This window comes from Microcebus murinus, chromosome 23, assembly GCF_040939455.1.
Source record: "Microcebus murinus isolate Inina chromosome 23, M.murinus_Inina_mat1.0, whole genome shotgun sequence".
In the NCBI taxonomy this organism is placed as follows: domain Eukaryota; kingdom Metazoa; phylum Chordata; class Mammalia; order Primates; family Cheirogaleidae; genus Microcebus; species Microcebus murinus.
Window position 1 is genome coordinate 13,461,124 of NC_134126.1, and position 19,684 is coordinate 13,480,807.

Here is a 19,684-nt window from a genome sequence, read left to right on the forward strand (position 1 = left end):
CCTATTTCACTCTACCAGTCTCTCCCAGCTATGAAGTATTTCAACTCAGCCCAACAAACGTTTATTAAGAGCCTACGTGGGAAACAGTGTGATAAAAATTAGACACAGGGGAGGGAGGCACTGGGGCCCCACCACAAGGACTGCATGACCACAGAAGCGTAGAACTGAGAAAAGCCACGCGACTTGGCCATTGGCCATTCCACTACCCACAAATGTTGCAGAGGTGATCTAGCACTAACAACCTGCTTGTGAAACAATTATCCTCACTCTGAACTGACCTTAGCTTGACATATTTTCTGGACCCTGAGGCTATCATATTCTGGAGATAACAGCATGAGGTCTTAACCCCAAACCCCCTTCTCTAGCAGTTGAATTCATCTGTCTTTTTGAGTATTCTTCCTAAAATGGTACATTTACTGCCTTTAGAAAATACTGTTATTTTCTTAATTTGTTTCTACATATCACTGTCAACATCTAACAATACTGGGACCAAAGAAAAATAACAAGTTTTGACCATTTGCTCTTCCATAAATCACTGGGCATTCTACAAGCTAAGCAAATGCTTAGGTGAAATTACTTTTTAGTGTCTCTTCGAATACTGAGATTTGATGATTTTATGACATAATTGCAGCCATTTTTCTTTGATAGCTGTAGGTAGGTAAAATTATCCCAGCCTAAGATGCTATTATAAAGGGAAAATGGGTCAGCATTTCAATAATATTTGGTTTTCGAAGTCACCAGCATAACCTCGCTGTCAATGGGCAAAGCTACAGCTGCGTGTATAAGTAAACCAAGCCTGGGCCACACTTGGTTGTATATTTTACAACCAAAGACAGAGGGTTTGACTTCAAAAGACCAATTGAACAGAAAATTTAACAAACAAAATACAAAAGAATGACTTAAATGTTTTGGACTGCATGATACTTTGCATCTTTAGAAGTATAATTATTTCGTTATCCTTCCCAAAATTGAATGGTAATTATGTTTTGAGATCTATGTACTATTAAATATAAAAATTGTGCTTTTAGGTATTTAGGCTTTTTGAAAAAGCAATAAAGACGTATAAGAAGGCTATGCCCACCCTCTTGTGCTACATGACCTCACACACGTCTTCGCTGCACCTTGTTTTACACATCCGAAATGCAGAGTTCATCAGTAAGATACACACCTTTGCAACAAATATCTCAATTTGTAGCTCCGGTTATCATTCAAAACATAAAGAAGACAAGAAAGCCACGTCTTTCAAGTCCTTCACCAGTTGCAACATACAGACAAAAAAAAGCACACCATAAGCATCCTCACTCTTTTGAGTCAATGTTCTCTTCTGCTACAGCCTTAAGGTCCCAGGAAGCTCTTGACAGCAAGGAGCTAACCATCTGGGTTCAAATCTGGCATGCACCCCTTCCTAGCCGTGTGACCCTGGCAAGCAATTTAACCTCTCTCTTGGCATTAGTTTTCTCATGTGAAAAAAAAAAAAAGAGAGAGAGATAATCATCCTTCCACCTTCCTCAAGAAGGTTGTCATACTTCAATAATTTCCTCACCTCCTATCAACCACAACTTTACTCTAAAACTGGTTACTTAGAAGAATTTTTTTTTCTTTTTTTTTTTTGAGACAGAGTCTCACTCTGTTGCCCAGGCTAGAGTGCCATGGTGTCAGCCTAGCTCACAGCAACCTCACACTCCTGGGCTCATGTGATCCTTCTGCCTCAGCCTCCTGAGGAGTGTGTCACCATGCCCGGCTAATTTTTTCTGTTTTTAGTTACCTGGCTAATTTCTTTGTATTTTTAGTAAAGATGAGTCTCACTCTTGCTGAGGCTGGTCTTAAAATCCCGACCTCAAGCGATCTTTCAGCCTTGGCCTCCCAGAGTGCTAGGTACTTTGGAGAATTTTTAAAGGGTTACCAGAATGTAGGAAAACAAACATGGGGCAGCCACTTGGTTCTCAAGACAAAGGTTCTATAATTGCTATGGCTCATCTGAGTTGCATTTAATTAAGTCTGGATTTTCAAGGACAAAAACAGAGCTTCCCAACAGGACACCTAAGAGAAGAAAACAAGTGGGATTAGATCTGCAGAGTTCCTAAGAACTGGTTCTTGAATAGGGTGGTAGCAGTAAGTCACACTTTGTTGAAATGAGAGAGGGAGAGAGATTCCTCCATCAATTAGAGCCAATCTTTTACATTATCCTCCTTCTCAATATTTCAGATCTACAGTTAAGTCCATGATGAACCAACTCTGAACTCCACATACATTTGGGAACACTGGGAGAGAGGGAGAGAAGAGAAGAAGTGGAATCCAGTGAACAAAACAGTCAAAGGGAATTACTAAATAAATGTGAATATCTAAATGAAGGACAGTTTATGTATTTGGGGGCCTAGAGAGTGAACCCCTCCATTTCCCGTGACTTATTCATTCACTGCTGCTGTATTTTAGCTAAAAACTAAAACCATCACCCACGCGACATCAGTCTCATTAGAAAGAGGACCAACTTGACACCAAAAATGGTAACACTTTTGAAGGCACCTGGTTCAGACCTGTGAATCTTTCTGAAATAGCCAGACATAACCAAACTATACCCACACCACATCCAAATAAAATACATGTACACAACCACCAACAACACAGTGATGACTTGTCAGAACTCTAGTTCTGTTTTCCCTATTGGGTCTGTTGGTGATGCACATAATTAATTTCCAAATCATATTCTGAGTAAAGAAGCTCTTGGTAAGTGAAGACCTCTCACCCTCACTAGACAGGTTCCACACCTGCAGATGTCACCCATTCATGGCACTAATGGGCAGTACTCTGGCCCAAAGTACAGTAGCAGAAAAGGTCTGAGCTGAAGTAGCTGTGGAAGCCCAAAGCAGTGAATGAATGCCTGTGTCAGCAGACCCACGGCAGAGGATGTGACTGCTGCTGGCCATCGTGCCTTCAACTCCAGGAGTTACAAGTCACACACTGCCTCTAGTCTTAACATGAGGCCTTGGGCAGCTTTGTTTCCTGCCCTCTTTCACACTTCACCTTTGAATGCTAATCAAAATATTCGGAGACTCAATGCCAGGAAAGATGGAATGCAAGTGCATAATCTTCATCTCTGAAGCTCATCACCTGTGAGTGCCTGAGTGTGGCTAAAACAAGGCCAGGGAAACCACGCTTCGTCCCCTCTATTCAGCCTACCACTTTTTTCTTTCTCAAGGCTTTTTTGTGTCACCTCTCACCACTGGCTCTGAGAGTCCCTTCTATCTCCAGACCAAGAATTCCTTTGTTCTTCCACATGCTGATGTTTGCCCAAGTAGTGATCCCATCACCAAGCTTTCCACTTCTCACATTTCCTTTATTTGGGATGTGTTGAAGGATCTCCACTAGGCAATAACTAAGAACTCGTATGACCCTACCTGATATCTTAGAATCTCAGTGAAAAAGAGTCTTGTTAACAGAAACAAGTGTTTTTCCAAAGGCCCACCAGTCTACACGCTTCTACACACACTGTCGTGGGCACTGAGCATGCCTCCTTCCAGGCCACAGAAAGGAGATCGCAACGGGAAACCTGCCACCCCTCAAAGGAAGCAGATTTGGAATGGTCTGTCCTCTGAGCATTCTGGGTCCCCCAGGGGGTACAAGAGCAGTGCAGAGGCTGTCAGCATCAGGGGGAGGAGGGTAGGAAGGGAAGAGTGTGCCATCGGGGCACAGCTGCTTTATGGCTCTTGTCTAACAGAGTTGCTCTCTGGCCCTGTTGCTCTGTGTGTCGTTTTCTGCCACTCCACCCCCAATCTATTTGCCAAATACCTCAAGATGTTCCTAAGAGGTTCTGAATTATTAACAAACCTAGGGAAGATCCTTTGGAAAACATTAAATACAAAAACAGACCTGTACAGCTAGTGCAAACACTTGGTCATTAGCATTTTCCTTTTTAAGGCCAAAAGAGGGAGGAAGAAAAAAAAAAAAAAAGCCTGTCTCTGCTAAATAATAATGATATTCACAGAACAACAGACGCTGAAATTCCAAAGTTCACAGTCTCTCCAGCTTTACTCACCCCTAGCCATCTTGCTCCTTTATTGGCAGCCTGTTGAATCTGGACTCTTTTGAGGGTGACATGGTAAACAGCTCCTTCCTCTACCTCTTCACCCCAGTCCTGAATCGAGCTCTGCCAAGGATGGGATAAAGAGAAAGAAAAAGAGTATTTTTTTTCCTCTCCGCTAACCACAATCTATCCCAGCTGCTTTGCTGCTTACAACAGCATTCGGGGCACGAGATGGGCTGTTCAAAATAAATATCACAATCGGAGCAACACAAGCCACACTGCGATAGGGGAATGCTGAGATTTTCTTGGCCGGTAGCCCCTTCCTGTGGTATCAGGATCCCCGGACTTTTCCATTTAGTTATTTTTCCTAGACTTGCTCACATATCTTAAATAGTTTTTAAAGTCCCCCCCCATAAGGAAACTATGGTTTAGACCTGATTAACTTGTGCCCTTTAAGTAAAAAAGAAACATAACTCGTTTGTAGAAAAAGTGTGTACTTTTCTAAATGGCTCGGTCATTTGAGCAAACTGGATTTTAAACTCAGACACAAACAAGTGTTTAAAATGCCAAGAGTCCTCACTGCCTTGGAAGTAAAGTGGTTTGCTTGGTCTTTCTCTCCACTTACTGTTTTGGAGCCCAAAAAGTTAGCGGGGGTGGAAAGTTTTTATTTCCGTAAAATAATCTGGCAAGTGCAGAAAAAGCAACACATCATCACGCAGCTCCAACTGCAATGCGTGCAGCAACCCCTGGCTTTCCACGACCCCAGCTAAGCCTTAGCGTGGGGTCGCAGAGCCGCGGGGACGCAGAGGCGCTGCGCGGTCCGCCCGGGCTCACGGTTCTTGTTCCTTCAAAGTTCTGCCCTGACAGGCGTCTGTCCCAGACACAGGGGCACCGCAGAGAAAGTAGGCACCGTTCAGAGCGAGAAGACAGGCACAGAGGGGACACAAAGCAGAGTGAGAGGCTCGAGCTCGCGGGTGCGGGGTCGGATTGCTCCGTCCACGCCGCGGGAGTCCGAAACACGCCCAGAGAAAGCGGGAGAAGATTCCCCACCGGAGAAGGCAGGGAGCGCGCGTTACCATTTTAGCTTGCCAAAGCAATTTCATTCTCAGCCTTCCCTCCGGGACGCGAACGCGGCATGGTGCGCCCTGCTCCGCGGCCCCAGCGTCGCCCGGCCCGGCCCCGCGCGCCCCGGTCCCGAGCGGCCGCGCACACGCGCCGCGCTGTCCCCGCCGCCGCGACTCGGCCACAAAGGGAGCGGGGAGCGGAGCGGGCGGGAGCAGACTCCTCCCCGCGCCGCTCCGTGATGTCAGGCTTTCCTGTTTGTGCTCGCGAGCGCACGCTCCGTCCCGGCCGCTCGGATGCAGTGCGCTTGCAGGCGCTCCTCCAGCGCGAGGGGCCTGGACACAGCGCGGCCACGAGTGCCGCGTTCTCCCGACGGTCGCCAGGTGCCCAGACAGAGCCGAGTGTGGGATGGGGGGCGCGAGTGTGTGCGTCCTCTCCTCCCTTCGCTCAAAGGAACGAAGGAAGGGGAAAGTCAGAAAAAGTTCTGTAGTGTCAGTTTTGAATTTAGAATAATTAAATCAGAGCGACCCCGAGGAGAGCAACAATACTAGAAGCCGGGGAGTTTTTCCTTAGGACAAAGGACAGGGTGAGAGGATACCCGGATATTCCAAAAGCCATGCCCAGGGTTGAACCCCGTCCTGGATCAGCACGCTACCAACAGGAAAACGCTCTGGACCTCTTTGTACCGCGCAGATGATAAGGCTCAATTATGGGTGGGGAGGGGCCACGGCGTGGACGGGTTTGCAGGGACTGACAGGGCCCGGAGGTGCTGGGAGTCTTTGTACCGAGCCACCACGGGTTTCTGTACTGTAGGGACACAGTGGGACTGCAGGGAAAGCTCTTCATAAGACGACTGCAGGAGTTTTATCATAACGGAAAGACCTGCTATAGGGCAAAAGATTATAACATTTCTTAGATCGAGTTTTAATAAATCAACAGCAAGAGATTCAGATGATAATGCAATCAGACTTAGCACCTGCCGGAATCCCATGCCAATTACAAAAGCTTTAGGGATTATGCCTTTCATACTAGTCAGCCCTAAATGAATTTCATCACCTTTAAATTAAAAAAAAAAAGTCTCCCACTAATTGTCATGGTAAGGCATATAGGCTGGACTTGGATTAACAGTAGATATATCCCAAGCTGAAAATTTAAAAATCAAGTGTGTACTGATGTTCCCAGGAGAACAGAATAGACAGCAAGGGTGTGCATCAAAGAGAAACAAAAGATGTGAAGATGTTCTCAAGTCACTCAGCCGAGTTACCTTCATACACCCAGAACCTACAGGGCTCAGTGACTGTACAGAGAGGAAAATGCTCTTTTTATCAAGCTGAAGTGCTTGTCTCTATAATTTAAAAAAAAGCATATAGAATAGATCCTTCTGTGATGACCAGAACAGAGTGTTCCTAGGAGCCAGAGGAAAATCATGCGGAGGCCCTACTCCCTGCTTGTTAAGCCGTCCTCAGGACCCCAGGCCCATACGTGGAGGACCTATTATTATTCCGTGATCTTGAAGACCACAAGATGCAACTGACTTCAGCAACCCATAGGATTAATTTCACCACTACTTAACCTAATTTTTGGCTATAAACTTGTGGATGACTGAAGATTTTCCACTTCAGGGATATTAGGCAGTTTCTTCAACCTCGCCCCTCTCAGGAAGCCTTCCTGGATAGGATAGCTTGGCTAACTCACTCACAAGGCCCCACTCCGGTTTCAGATCTGCTCACACTCCTCTCAAGACCACCAATTCCCCGGCTGGCCACCTAGTGTGCAAAGGGAAAAGAAATGGCTTTGAAGTAAGTGGATCCAGCTCCAAATTCAGGCTTATAGTAAGAGTGAACTTGAACATTACTTTCCTGAGTCTTAATTTCCTCATCTGTAAAATGGGACAAACATCTACCTGAAAGAGTTTAAAAAGGGATTAAATGAAATAATGTATGATGCAGATCATCTAGCACATGGTAAGGGAGCAAAAAAGTTCCTTTCCCTCCTTACTGCACTTCCTCCCAAATTGTATTTACTCAGACTCACTGAAAAGTTGTGTTATGTATTCAATGTGGGAAAACCTGAAATGACGTTTTCTCATTGAATTACTTTTAAAATGTCAGAGAAGTTTGCCAAGAATAACTATTTGTATTTATACCTGATAGTGTATGCAATTTTGTACAAATGTTGTTCTGCAAAAAATGCTGGCTTTATACTAGATAGAACAATCCAGTGTTGCAGGTTACACATTTTTCATATTTATTTAAAAATATTTCACCTGCAGACAGTTTAGTCTGTATTATCTTATTACCTGTAATCTTTAGGTTAAAATATTCCTGGTCAGTATGCGGGAGGGATAAACCAATAAGCCATTTATAACTCAGTTTGCATTTATTTACCAGATTAGCCTGCCCATGACCTAGCAGAGTCCTGAAAGAATTGGTAGAGTTTGGGCAAAAGGAGATCAGCAATGTTTTGTAGTTTTCAGTGTACAAGACTTTCATGTCTTCAGTTAAGTTCATTCCTAAGTATTTTATTCTTTTTGATGCTATTGTAAATGGGATTGCTTTTTTAATTTTTCAGATTGCTATTAGTGTATAGAAACACATTGATTTTGTATTCTGCAATTCACTGAATGTGTTTATTAGTTCTACAGGGTTTTTTTGTTGTTGTTGTTGATACAAATAAATAGAAAGACATCCTGTGTTTATAGATGGAAAGACTTAGTATGTTAAATGTCCATGCTACCCAAAACTATCTACAGATTCAATATTCCCTATCAAAATCTCAATTGCATTTTTTACAGAAATAGAAAAAAAAATCCTAAAATTCATATAGAACTACAAGGGACCCTGAATAGCCAAAGCAATCTTGAAAAAGAAGAACAAAGCTGGAGGTCTCACACATTCTGATTTCAAAACATATTACAAAGCTACAGGAATGAAAACAATATGATACTAGCATAAAGCCAAATATAGACCAATGGAATAGAACGGAGAGCCAGAAACAAACCCAAGCACTTAAGGTCAATTGATCTTCTACAAGGGTGCCAACAGTACACAATGGGGAAAGGATAGTCTCTTCAATAAATGGTGCTGGGAATACTGTGTACCCACTTGCAAAAGAATGAAACTGGACCTTTATTTTATACCATACACAAAAATCAATCCAAAATGGATTGAGACTCAAATGTAAACATGAAACTGTAAAACTCCTACAACAAAATTGCTGTGGTTTGGTTTGTTTGACCCCTCCAAATCTCACATTGAAATCTAATACCCAGTTTTGGAGGTGGAGCATTTGGATCAATGGAAGTGTTTGGGTCATGGGGGCAGATCCCTCATGAATGGCTTGGTGCCATGAGCAAGTTCTTACTCTATTGGCTCCCATAAGAGCTGGTTGCTAAAAAGAACCTAGCATCTCTCCACTCTCTCTCTTGCTTCCTCTCATGCCATGTGATCTCTGTACATGCCTGCTCCCCTTCACTTCCACCATGAGTGGAAGCAGCCTGAGACTCTCACCAGATGCAGAAGCCAGAGCTGTGCTTCTTGTACAGTCTGCAGAACCATGAGACAAATCTCTTTTCAGTATAAATTAGTCTCACATATTCCTTAATAGCAACAAAATGGACTGAAACAAAAATATAGGGTAAAAGCTTCAAGACATTGGTCTTGGCAATGATTTCTTGGATACGACACCAAAACCACAGACAACAAAATCAAAAATAGACAAGTAGGACTACAAAGGAAACAGCACAGTAAAAAATCAACCTATGAATAGGAGAAAATATTTGCAAATCACATATCTAATAAAGATTTAATGCCCCTAATATATAAGGAAATTCTACAACTCAATAGCAAAAAAATAACCCAATTTAAAAATGGGCAAAAGACATGAACAGACATTTTTTCAAAGAAGACATACAAATGGCCAATGGCTATAGGAAGACATACATATGGCCCATGGCTATAAGAACAGGTGCTCGACATCACTGATCATTACAGAAATGCATATCAAAACCACAGTGAGATATTACCTCACACCTCTTAAGATGGCCATTATTAAAATATCAAGTGTTGGTAAGAATGGAGAGAAATTGGAACTCTTGTAGAGAGTTGGTGGAAATGTAAAATGGTATAGCTACTATGGAAAAAAATTATGGAGATTCCTCAAAAAATTAAAACTAGAACTGCCATATGATCCAGCAATCCCAATTTTGAGGAGTATTTATCCAAAAGAATTTAAATCAAGATCCTGAAGAGATACCTGTGCTCCCATGTTCACTGCAGCATTACTCACAGTAGAATGAAACAACCTAAATGTCCATCAGTGGAGGAATGGATCAAGAAAATGTGGTATATTCATACAATGGAGTATTATCCAGTCTTAAAAAAGAAGAAAATCCTGTCTTATGTGACAATATCAATTAAAACTTGGAGACATTATGCTAAGTGAAATAAGCCACTCACAGAAGGACAAACGCTGTATGATCCCACTTACATGAAGTATCTAAAATAGTCAAACTCTTAGAAGCAGAAAGTAGAATGGTAGTTGCCTGGGGCTGGAGGGAGGGGGAAGTGGAGAGTTGCTGTTTAGCGTGCATAGAGTTTCCATTATGCAAGATGAATAAGTTCTAGAGATCTGTACAACATTGTGCTTACAGTTAACATAATGTACTGTCAACACAGTACATATTTAACACATAAAAATTTGTTAAGAGGGGGAAAGGGAAATCAGAAAAGATCGATATTTAAAGCATTAGGATGTCACTAAGGAATAACTTTGTGTTGCCATATTGGTGGGCACCGACAGTAACAATAGAAAGGTCCTAGAACACTAAACTGGGAGGAAAAAAAACTTTCTTGCTTTACAGTTTTACCATAGCCAATAAATAAAGAGCAAATGCAAACAGCTGGTATGTAGATTTTTAAGAAAATCTTTATAGAAATGGAAATATATAGTTTATATCCTCCATTCATTCATTCATTCATTCATTCACTTATTCGTTGGTCTCTATGAAACCATATTTTCTTAGATTTTATTCTACCTCTCTAGCTGCAAAAGAGAAGTAAAAGATATAAAAATTATGACCGAATGTACTCATATATGTCAGGTGACATGGAGTAATGCTCACATGCCTGGCTAATGATAGGACATTTAGCATCTGAGATTAAATCCCAGCTCTAGACAAGTTGGCAATCAAGAGTCTGACCCTCACGTCTCACATCCTTATTTTCCCGATTTGTCTCTTTTCATGCTTACACAGAGTTAAATGAGATACACTATATAAAGCACAGTGCTTGGAACATAAGAGGCACTGACTAAAAATGTATCTCCTTCTCTCCCTACTCCCACACCATTTTCCTTTAATGTAATTCTGTATTTGTTTACTCCTTCTGGTTTGTAATCTACATGTTCTTTTTACTTTTGCCTGGGTCATAGGTTATTGCATGACAGAAAAATAAGGACAGTGCAAGTATAATGGACATTGTACTTGGAAATAAGCACTTAATAAAAACTTGTCTTACAAACCATATATATGATGAGGCGTTAATATCCAAAATATATAAAGAACTCATACAACTCAACTGCAAACTAACCAACCTGATTGAAAAATGGGCAAAGGACATGAATAGACATTTTTCCAAAGAAGACATACAAATAGCCACTACATAAGATACTCAACATCACTAATCATTAGGGAAATACAAGTCAAAACTACAATGAGATATCACCTGATACCTGTTGGGATGGCTAATATTAAAAAAGAAAGAAAGAAAGAAAGAAAACAAGTGTTGGCAAGGATGAGGAGAAAAGAGAACCCTGGTACACTTTTGTTGGGAATGTAAATTGGTACAGCCACTATGGAAAACAGTATGGCGGTTCCTCAAAAAATTAAAAATAGAACTACCATATGATCCAGCAATCCCAGTTCCCCCATGTTCACTGCAGCATTATTCACAGTAGCCGAGATATGAAAACAACCTAAATGTCCATTAACGAATGGATGTATAAAGAAAATGTGGAATATACATACAATGGAATATTATTCAGCCTTAAAAAGAAAAAGAAGAAGGAAATCCTGCCATTTGTGACTACATGGATGGACCTGAAAGACATTATGCTAAGTGAAATGAGCCAGACATAGAAAGACAGACACGGTACGATCTTACATATAGAATCTAAAATAGTCGAACTCATTGAAGCAGAGAGTAGGATGGTGATTCCCAGGGTGAGGTGATGAGGGGAGTGTGGAGGTGATAGTCGAAGGGTACAAAGTTTCAGTTATACAAGGTGAATAAATTCTGGAGCTCTACTACAGGTATATAGCACAGAGCCTAATAGCTACCAATACTGTGTTGTATACTTAAAATTTTCTAAGAGGGTAGATCTTATGTTAAGTATTCTTAACACACACACATACACACATGCAAATAATAGTAATATGATAATATTACAGGGGGAAGGAGGAAGTTTGAGGGGTGCTGGATATGTCTATGGCTTTGATGGTAGCGAGGGATTCATGGGTATATACCTATCCCCAAACTCACTACATTGTATACAATAAATACGTATAGCATTTTATACATCAATCATACAATGACAAAGTTGTTTAAAAAAAAAACTTGTCTTGAAGATGGCAATATCAGCATGAGACAGTAAAGAAATGGGAAGATCTCAGTTTTGTCATCCTCAAACTCAATGCTGGACTATGATGTTCTATGCTCAGTCAGAAGTTCAGAGGAAAACAGTCCTAAGAGAGGCTGGGCGCGGTGGCTCACACCTGTAATCTTAGCACTGTGGGAGGCTGAGGCGGGTGGATTGCTCGAGGTCAGGATTGCTCGAAACCAGCCTCAGCAAGAGTGAGACCTTGTCTCTACTATAAATAGAAATTAATTGGCCAACTAATATATAGAGAAAAAATTAGCCAGGCATGGTGGCGCATGCCTGTAGTCTCAGCTACTTGGGAGGCTGAGGCAGGAGGATCACTTGAGCACAGGAGTTTGAGGTTGCTGTGAGCTAGGCTGACGCCACGGCACTCACTCTAGCCTGGGCAACAAAGCGAGACTCTGTCTCAAAAAAAAAGAAATTAATTGGCCAACTAAAAATATATATAGAAAAAATTAGCCGGGCATGGTGGCACATGCCTGTAGTCCCAGCTACTTGGAAGGCTGAGGCAGAAGGATTGTTTGAGCCCAGGAGTTGGAGGTTACTGTGAGCTAGGCTGATGCCACGGCACTCTAGCCCGGGCAACAGAGTGAGACTCTGTCTCAAAAAACAAAACAAAACAAAACAAACCTGTCCTAAGAGGACAATAATGACAACTAGGTGAAGAAAGGTAAGTAAGTGAGAGGGCAGGATTGCCATTTCCCACCTTGGTACTACTGAGTATAACTTGCCTCTACCTGCCTGTGGCCATTACCTAAACAGACTATTTTGAAAAACCATTCCCACTCACTGGTAGCGAGTGAAATTGACAATAGCCATTTTGCAATATTTTATTCATAAACTGTATCTTCAGCTAGCTGTAGATCCATAAAAAACTTTCGGAGGAGGACATAAGTAAATAAATCTGTTACTTCTTGATTCCCTCCTCCAACAATATGAAAGTCTTGTCAAAATGCACGCTACTTAATCCTTTCAACATCGCCACGAAAGTCTGCTCCCTACTCTTTAGGCTTGCGAGCTGTGTTACTCACCAATTAACTTTCTGTGTTCAGCTTGCCTCTATCAGCTGGGCATCCTGCTATGGTTGTTTCTAGCTGTGATAACTGGGTTTGCCCCATTCACCTACTTTTTGCTTGACCTTTCAACCTTGCTTTGCAAAGGGTAAAGAGCCAGTCATGCCTGGTTAAATCTGAGCAGTCCTCTGAACACTGCTTAAGCAGTAGACAGTTGCTTCCATTTTCCGAGGGACCAAACTGATTTTATTAATTCTCACGGAAATACTGTAAGGTATAAGTTGAAAATTCTCGCCGCTCTGTTATTAGGTTCTTACATTTAGGCAAGCCGATTACAAGCCAATTTTAGATAGATCTACTGCAACTAGAGAAGTGGCTGCCCTAGGGGATAGAAAGGGAAAACAGAAGAAATGTAAACAAACAGCACCCAGCAGATGGCAGGCCAAAGGCAGAGGGCTCCACTGGCCATGATGGTGAACATTTTTCAACTAATGGTTTACCAGTTGTTTGTAGTTATCCTTAATTGTTGATGACGCTCTCCTGAGGAGGAAGTTGGTACTGGAATACTATTTGTAACTTGGGCTAATGAGCATTATTACCTCCTCTAATTATAGATTTCTGTAAAAGAAAAAAGGACAGCCAGCCAGAAATGTGTTCACAGGGTTGAAAAGATCAAAACACACACCAAGCAGCTCAGACCTAATGCCAGGTTGTGGGAGACACAGTGAGACATCTGCAGAGTGGGACATGGGCGACCTGATGCCATGGAGCCTTTGACCAAGATTTGAGAAGGTGTTACTGGGCAGTTAGACAAATCATATCATTTTTTAAGGACTAAAGGAACTTCCTTTTTCCATAATAATGGCATTGAAATGGTACCAAAAACCCAGATAAACTAAAACTTTTTACATATATATATAAACTAGAACTTCATATATATATATATATATATATATATATATATATATATATATATATTCTACATATATATTTTTACATATATATTCTACATGTGTATATATATTTTTTTCCTGCCTATGCTATATAGGCTCCAGCCACCCCAGTCTTCTTTCAGTGTCTTGAACATATCTGGCTCCCTCCTTTCACAGAGCTTTGCACATGTGGTTCTCCTTGTTCAGAACATCCTTCCCTTTTCTCCTCTCTCACCTGGGTTAAATACCTGTATTAGATTCTCTCACGGCACATGGCACCACAAGAGAACCTCCTGTCTTTGTAGCTCTATCAGTTTTAATTTCACACTTAATTGTATAATTATTTATGAATGTCTGTTTCTCCCCTTAGCCCGTAAACTCTATGAAAGCAGAGGGAATGTCACTTTTTTCTCACCATTATATTCTAGGCCCTCACACAGTGCCTAGTACATAATAGATGTTCAATAAATAACTTGATTAGATATTAATAGATGGCTAGATGGATGCCATGCTATAAGTTCAGTTAAGTGCTTAATAATTATAGCTGAATAATATATATAAATCTTAGATATTATCTGTACCTTAAAGTTGTTTATACTCTAAAATCTGAGGAAAGACACAAAGGAAATGACTGAAAAATGATTTTACAAAGCCACAGATCAGCAAGTACAGATTAAGACAGCAGACAGACTGCGCAAGGTGGCTCTGAGAGACACAGAAAATTAGTCAGGTGGTGCTCACTTTTAAATGGCTTCCAGATAATTACAGCTTTTATTAAGGCTTTGTTAACCACTACCTTTGAAGAAAAGAAGAAACATGTTTTGGGAGGAAAAAAGAGGGGTCTTCCAGATGGTACATTCACAAGAGATGGAAAGAGACATTTGGTTGGAGAAGTAGATCAGGTAAATGAGGTGTGGCTAAAGCAGCTAATGATGAAGATGTTTTAATTTTTCTTACAAAATAACTGAAATGATAAAATGATGTGAACAAAATGATTCTTTTTACTGATATATAATAATTTTACATTTTTATGAGGTACATGTGGTATTTTTATACATGTATAAAAGGCATAATGGTCAAATCAGGGTAATTAGGATGTCCATCATTTAAAAATTTCATCATTTCTGTTGGGAACATATCAAATCATCTCTCCTAGCTATTTTGAAATATACAATAAGTTATTGTTAACTGTAGTCACTCTACTATGCTACTGAACACCAGAACTGATTCCTTCTATTTAACTGTATGTTTGTACTTATTAACCAAGCTCTCTTCATTCCCCCTACAACCCTTCCCAGCCGCTGCTAACCATCATTCTACTTTCTACCTCCATGTGATCAACTTTTTTTAGCTCCTACATGTGAGTGAGAACATGTGATATTTGTCTTTCTGTGCCTGGCTTATTTCACTTAACATAAGGACCTCCCATTCCGTCCATGTTGCTGCAAATGACAGAATTTCACTCTTTCTATGGCTGGATAGTATTCAATTGTGCAGACATACCACATTTTCTTTATCCATTTATCCACTGACAGACACTTAGATCCATTCCATGTCTTGGCTATTGTGAACAGTGCTGCAATAGACATGCTGGTGCAGGTATCCCTTTGATATGCTGATTTCCTTTCCTTTGGATAAATACCCAGTAGTGAGATTACTGGACTGTGTGGTAGTTCTATTTTTACTTTTTTGAGAAACTTACGTACTATTTTCCATAATGACTGTACTAATTTACATTCCCACCAACAGTGTAGGAGTTCCTTTTTTCTTTGCATCTTCATCAGCATTTGTTATTTTTGTATTTTTTATAATAGCCATTCTAACTGGGGCAAGATGTGATCGCATTACAGTTTTCATTTGTATTTCCCTGATGATTAGTGATGTTGAGTATCTCCTCATGTATCTCTTGGCCACTTGTGTGTCTTCTTTTGGGAAATGGCTGTTCAGATCCTTTGCCCACTTTTCAATGGGAATATTTGTTTTTATACAGTTGAGTTAGAATTCCTTCTGGATAGTTCTTTGTTGGATAGTTTGCAGATATTTTCTTTCATCCTATAGATTGTCTCTTCATTCAGTTGATTGTTTGCTGTATAGAAGCTTTTTAGTTAAATATAGTCCCATTTTTCTATTTTTGTTGTTGTTGTCTGTGCTTTTTAAGGCTTAGCCATAAAATCTCTGCCTAGAACAATGTCCTGAATCATTTCCCCTGTGTTTTTTTCTGGTAGTATTATAGTTTTGGGTCTTACATTTAAGTCTTTACTCCATTTTGAGTTGATTTTTCTGTATGATGAGAGATAGGTGTCTATCTACACTTTTCTGCATATGGATATCCAGTTTTCCTAGGACCATTTATTGAAAAAAGGTGTCCTTTCCCCAATACGTGTTCTTGGTGCTTTTGTCAAAAAACAAATGGCTGTAAGTACATGGATTTACTTCTGTGTTCCTATTCTGTTCCATTGTTCTGTGTCTGTTTTTATACCAATATCATGCTTTTTTGATTACTATGGCTTTGTATAGTGATACAATACATTTGTATGTATTGTACATTTTTCTTTTTTATTTTTTTATTTCAGCATATCATGGGGGTACAAATGTTTAGGTTACGTATATCGCCCTTTCTCCCCTTTCCCCCACGGAGTCAGAGCTTCAAGCGTGTCCATCCCCCAGACTGTGGGCATCCCACTCATTATGTATGTATATACCCATCCCTTCCTCCCCCCTCCCATCTGCCCCACGCCCAAAAAATGCTATTCCTATATTATAGCATATTTTGAATCAGGTAGTTGGATGCCTCCAGATTTGTTCTTTTTGGCTGTTGGGGGTCTTTTGTGGTTCCATACAAATTTTAAGATTTTTTTTTCTATTTCTGTGAATGTCATTGGTATTTCGATAGTGATTACAGTCAATCCATAGACTGCTTTGGGTATGGTCATTTTAACAATTATTTCTTCCAATCCATGAGAATGAGATGTCTTTCCATTTTTTTGTGTCCTCTTATTAATTTCCTCCATCAGTGTTTTATAGTTTTCATTGCAGAGGTCTTTCACTTTCGTAGTTAAATTTATTCCTAGGTATTTTATTTTATTTTGTAGCTATTGTAAATGGAATTGCTTTCTTTTTTTATCTAGCTCATTATTGATATAGAGAAATGCTATTGATTTCTGTCTGTTGACTGTGTGTTCTGTAACTTTATGGAATTCGTTTATCAGTTCTAAGAGTTTGTTGGTGGAGTCTTCTGGTTTTTCTATATATAAAATCATGTTGTCTGCAAAGAGAAACAATTTGACTTCCTCTTTTCCAATTTAGATGCCTTTTATTTCTTTCTCTTGCCTGATTGCTCTGATTAGGCCTTCCAGTACTATGATGAATAAAAGCAGAGAAAAAGGGCATCCTTGTTTGTGAACAAGATGATTCTAATACTTGTCCATAGGTTAGCTTAGAGTAGAGAAAGCACAGAGAGGAGGCTACAACAAATATTAACACCTAGACTGAGTAAGACAATATAAGGGCTTTGAAATAAAGAAATGAATCTGAGTGATATTTGGGAAAAAAATATGTTGCAACTTTATACTAGGCAGCATGCTGCAAGTAAATGAAAGAAGAAAGCAAAAACAAAATAAAACAAAACAAAAAATTGCAAGGGTTTAAAATTAGGACACAGGAATTGTGATGGGGACATGAAAATAAAGAGAAAGCACAGTGGCTCATGCCTGTAATCCCAGCATTTTGGGAGGCCAAGGTGGAAGGATGGCTTGAGGTTCAAGACCAGCCTGGGCAAGAGCAAGACCCTTTCTCTACCAAAAATAGAAAAAATTAGCCAGGCATGGCAGCATGTACCTGTATTCCCAGCTACTCGGGAGGCTGAGGCAGAAGGATCGCTTAAGCCCAGGAGTTTGAGGTTGCAGTGAGCCATTGAACTCTAGCCTACGCAACAGTGAGACTCTGTCTCTAAATAAATAAATAAATAATAAATAGAAACTGGGAAGGGCTTCTGCTTTGAGAAAAAATATTATCAGCTGGGTTTTAGGGAGAAAGAAAATAGAGATATTGAACAGTAATGGAAAGGAAGGATAAAGACTAGAAATGAAGAAGGTGAGTTTTACGTTAGTACATACATGAGAAGTTGTTTGAAACAATGAATTCACGTGATTCTTCCTTTAGTGGAAGAGGAGCACAGTCTAAATAGAATCTCGAGATGCACCCACCATCGAAGAAGATTAAACAAAAATAACTAGAGAGAAGAGCGAGAGGGAAAAAAGATCAAGGAGAGTTTGAGTTATGAAAACTAATGCCTTAAGGTCACACACCCAAACATCAGTCTTGGAATACAGTCAGTGGACTTGAGAACACTTCAGATGAGAGATTTACTTTCTACCATTATCACAAGATGCTGCATATATTTTAAGAGGGCCTTTTCTGTTTAAAAACATTTGAAAGTTTTGAAAATTATCACCATTTATTGTATTCTATGACATTCTTCAATAAAATGTAACCAAAGTTAATTGAAACTCTTAGTGTGGTCAGTTACATAACACTAGAATTGCTGAATAGCTTAAATGCCGTGTTTTCCCAGAAATATTTGTCTTTTGGATGAAACCAAGAATGGAAACTTTCTGCCTTAAAGGAAAACTTTTGAGAAGGTGGAAAGAAAAGAAAAACATATATAATGGAAATATAATTTTAATAAAAATTAACCAAAATTCTACAAGTATGATAACTACTCTCACAGAGACACACAAAAACACAAAGAAAAGTGAATTTTACCACTTTAGAGAGTTGATTGTGGATTGTATCAACTAGATAATGTCTTTTTAAAAATCAGAAAATATCTCAAATATTGCCTTTGCCAGGAACTAATTTAGACAAATCTTTGGTTCTCGTTATTTTCCTGTTAAATTGGCAGAATCAACTCATAGTGACCCACACTAATCCTGTTTTGTCTGAGACACAAAGTGAGGTCTACAGAATGGAAATGTTTAGTTTGGGGTAGGGGAAGGGGAGGAGTAGTTACCTTGATTTATTCAGCTTCTTCTGGATGAGTGAATAGCTGCTACACTAGAAAGCTGCACAGCTCCTGTTCCTACCCTGGTTTTTCTCCCCTTTTCCTCTCTCCTCTCTCCTTTCCTCCAGGGATAACGTGTATATGTACATCTGCACATCTGTGTGCGTCTGCACTGTGTGTGGATATGTCGTGGGAAGGAAGAACTGAGAGAGTAGGCTGGCCTTTATTTCAAACCTTAGTCATAAAACCTAATGAATTCTCTCCAGAATAACACAACAGAAAGGCACTGTAAAAAAATAATGATGCAGTGGCAAATTTTGTGGCAACCTTATAGCCAAACAACTAATATACTTTTTCTTGCAGCCAAATAGGTAATGTATTTAACACTGTCCAAAGACATTTCTCTCTTATTACTTGCTAGGATGCCCTCCTGTTAAGTTCATGTGTCCCGTGCTTCGGGAAACCATACCACCCTGCTTGGAGGCTGTACGACCTTAGCATGAGAACCAGCTGGCATTCTTGGCACACATACCCAACCTGAGAAGGCTTGGGAGTAAGGTATGGATTGGAAAAGCAGTCAGAAATTCTTAATTCTTAATTAGTTTAATTAGTTCTCTAAATCCACACCAGACTCCAGCTGCGCTACAGTATCCAGATGGTCCTAGTACCAGTTCAAGTACCTAAGCGAAATTACAGTGACTTTGAATATAGGTTCCATGGATTCCAGGACAAAAGTGGGCCTCCTAGGATTTGTGGCAGGGAGCCTTGGGAACAAGGGCATCATCCTAGGATGGTGGGGCAGTGAGACAGAAAAGGCCTGGTTCTGGCTATCGTCCCGCAGAGCATGGCTGCCATACTAGCCCACGACTGCCTGTTTCCGGGCTGTGCTGTGGGAGAGAAACAGAATTACTTCTTGTTTAAAGTAGTGTAAAGCTGGGTCTCTGTGACAAGCAGCCACACCTATATCCCAATTCATAGGACTGTTAAAGAGAACAGA

The 19,684-nt window shown here is 40.3% G+C and overlaps 1 protein-coding gene across 3 annotated transcripts in view; it reads right to left on the reverse strand.

Moving 5' to 3' along the window:
* RGL1 (ral guanine nucleotide dissociation stimulator like 1) overlaps positions 1–19,684 on the reverse strand; it is a 244,339-nt gene that overhangs the window by 110,226 nt on the left and 114,429 nt on the right. Inside the window, exons 1-2 of one of the 3 annotated variants that reach the window (XM_012736028.2) lie at positions 5,098–6,388; positions 4,034–4,144 (exon numbers count right to left, since the gene is read on the reverse strand). The exons of 1 other annotated variant lie outside the window; for it this stretch is intronic. In XM_012736028.2, the coding sequence (XP_012591482.1) occupies positions 4,034–4,144; positions 5,098–5,124 (138 nt within the window). In that variant the 5' untranslated portion in view covers positions 5,125–6,388. Of the gene's footprint in view, positions 1–4,033; positions 4,145–5,097; positions 6,389–19,684 lie in introns of those variants that run through there. One more of the 3 variants, XM_012736000.2, reaches the window with a different exon arrangement.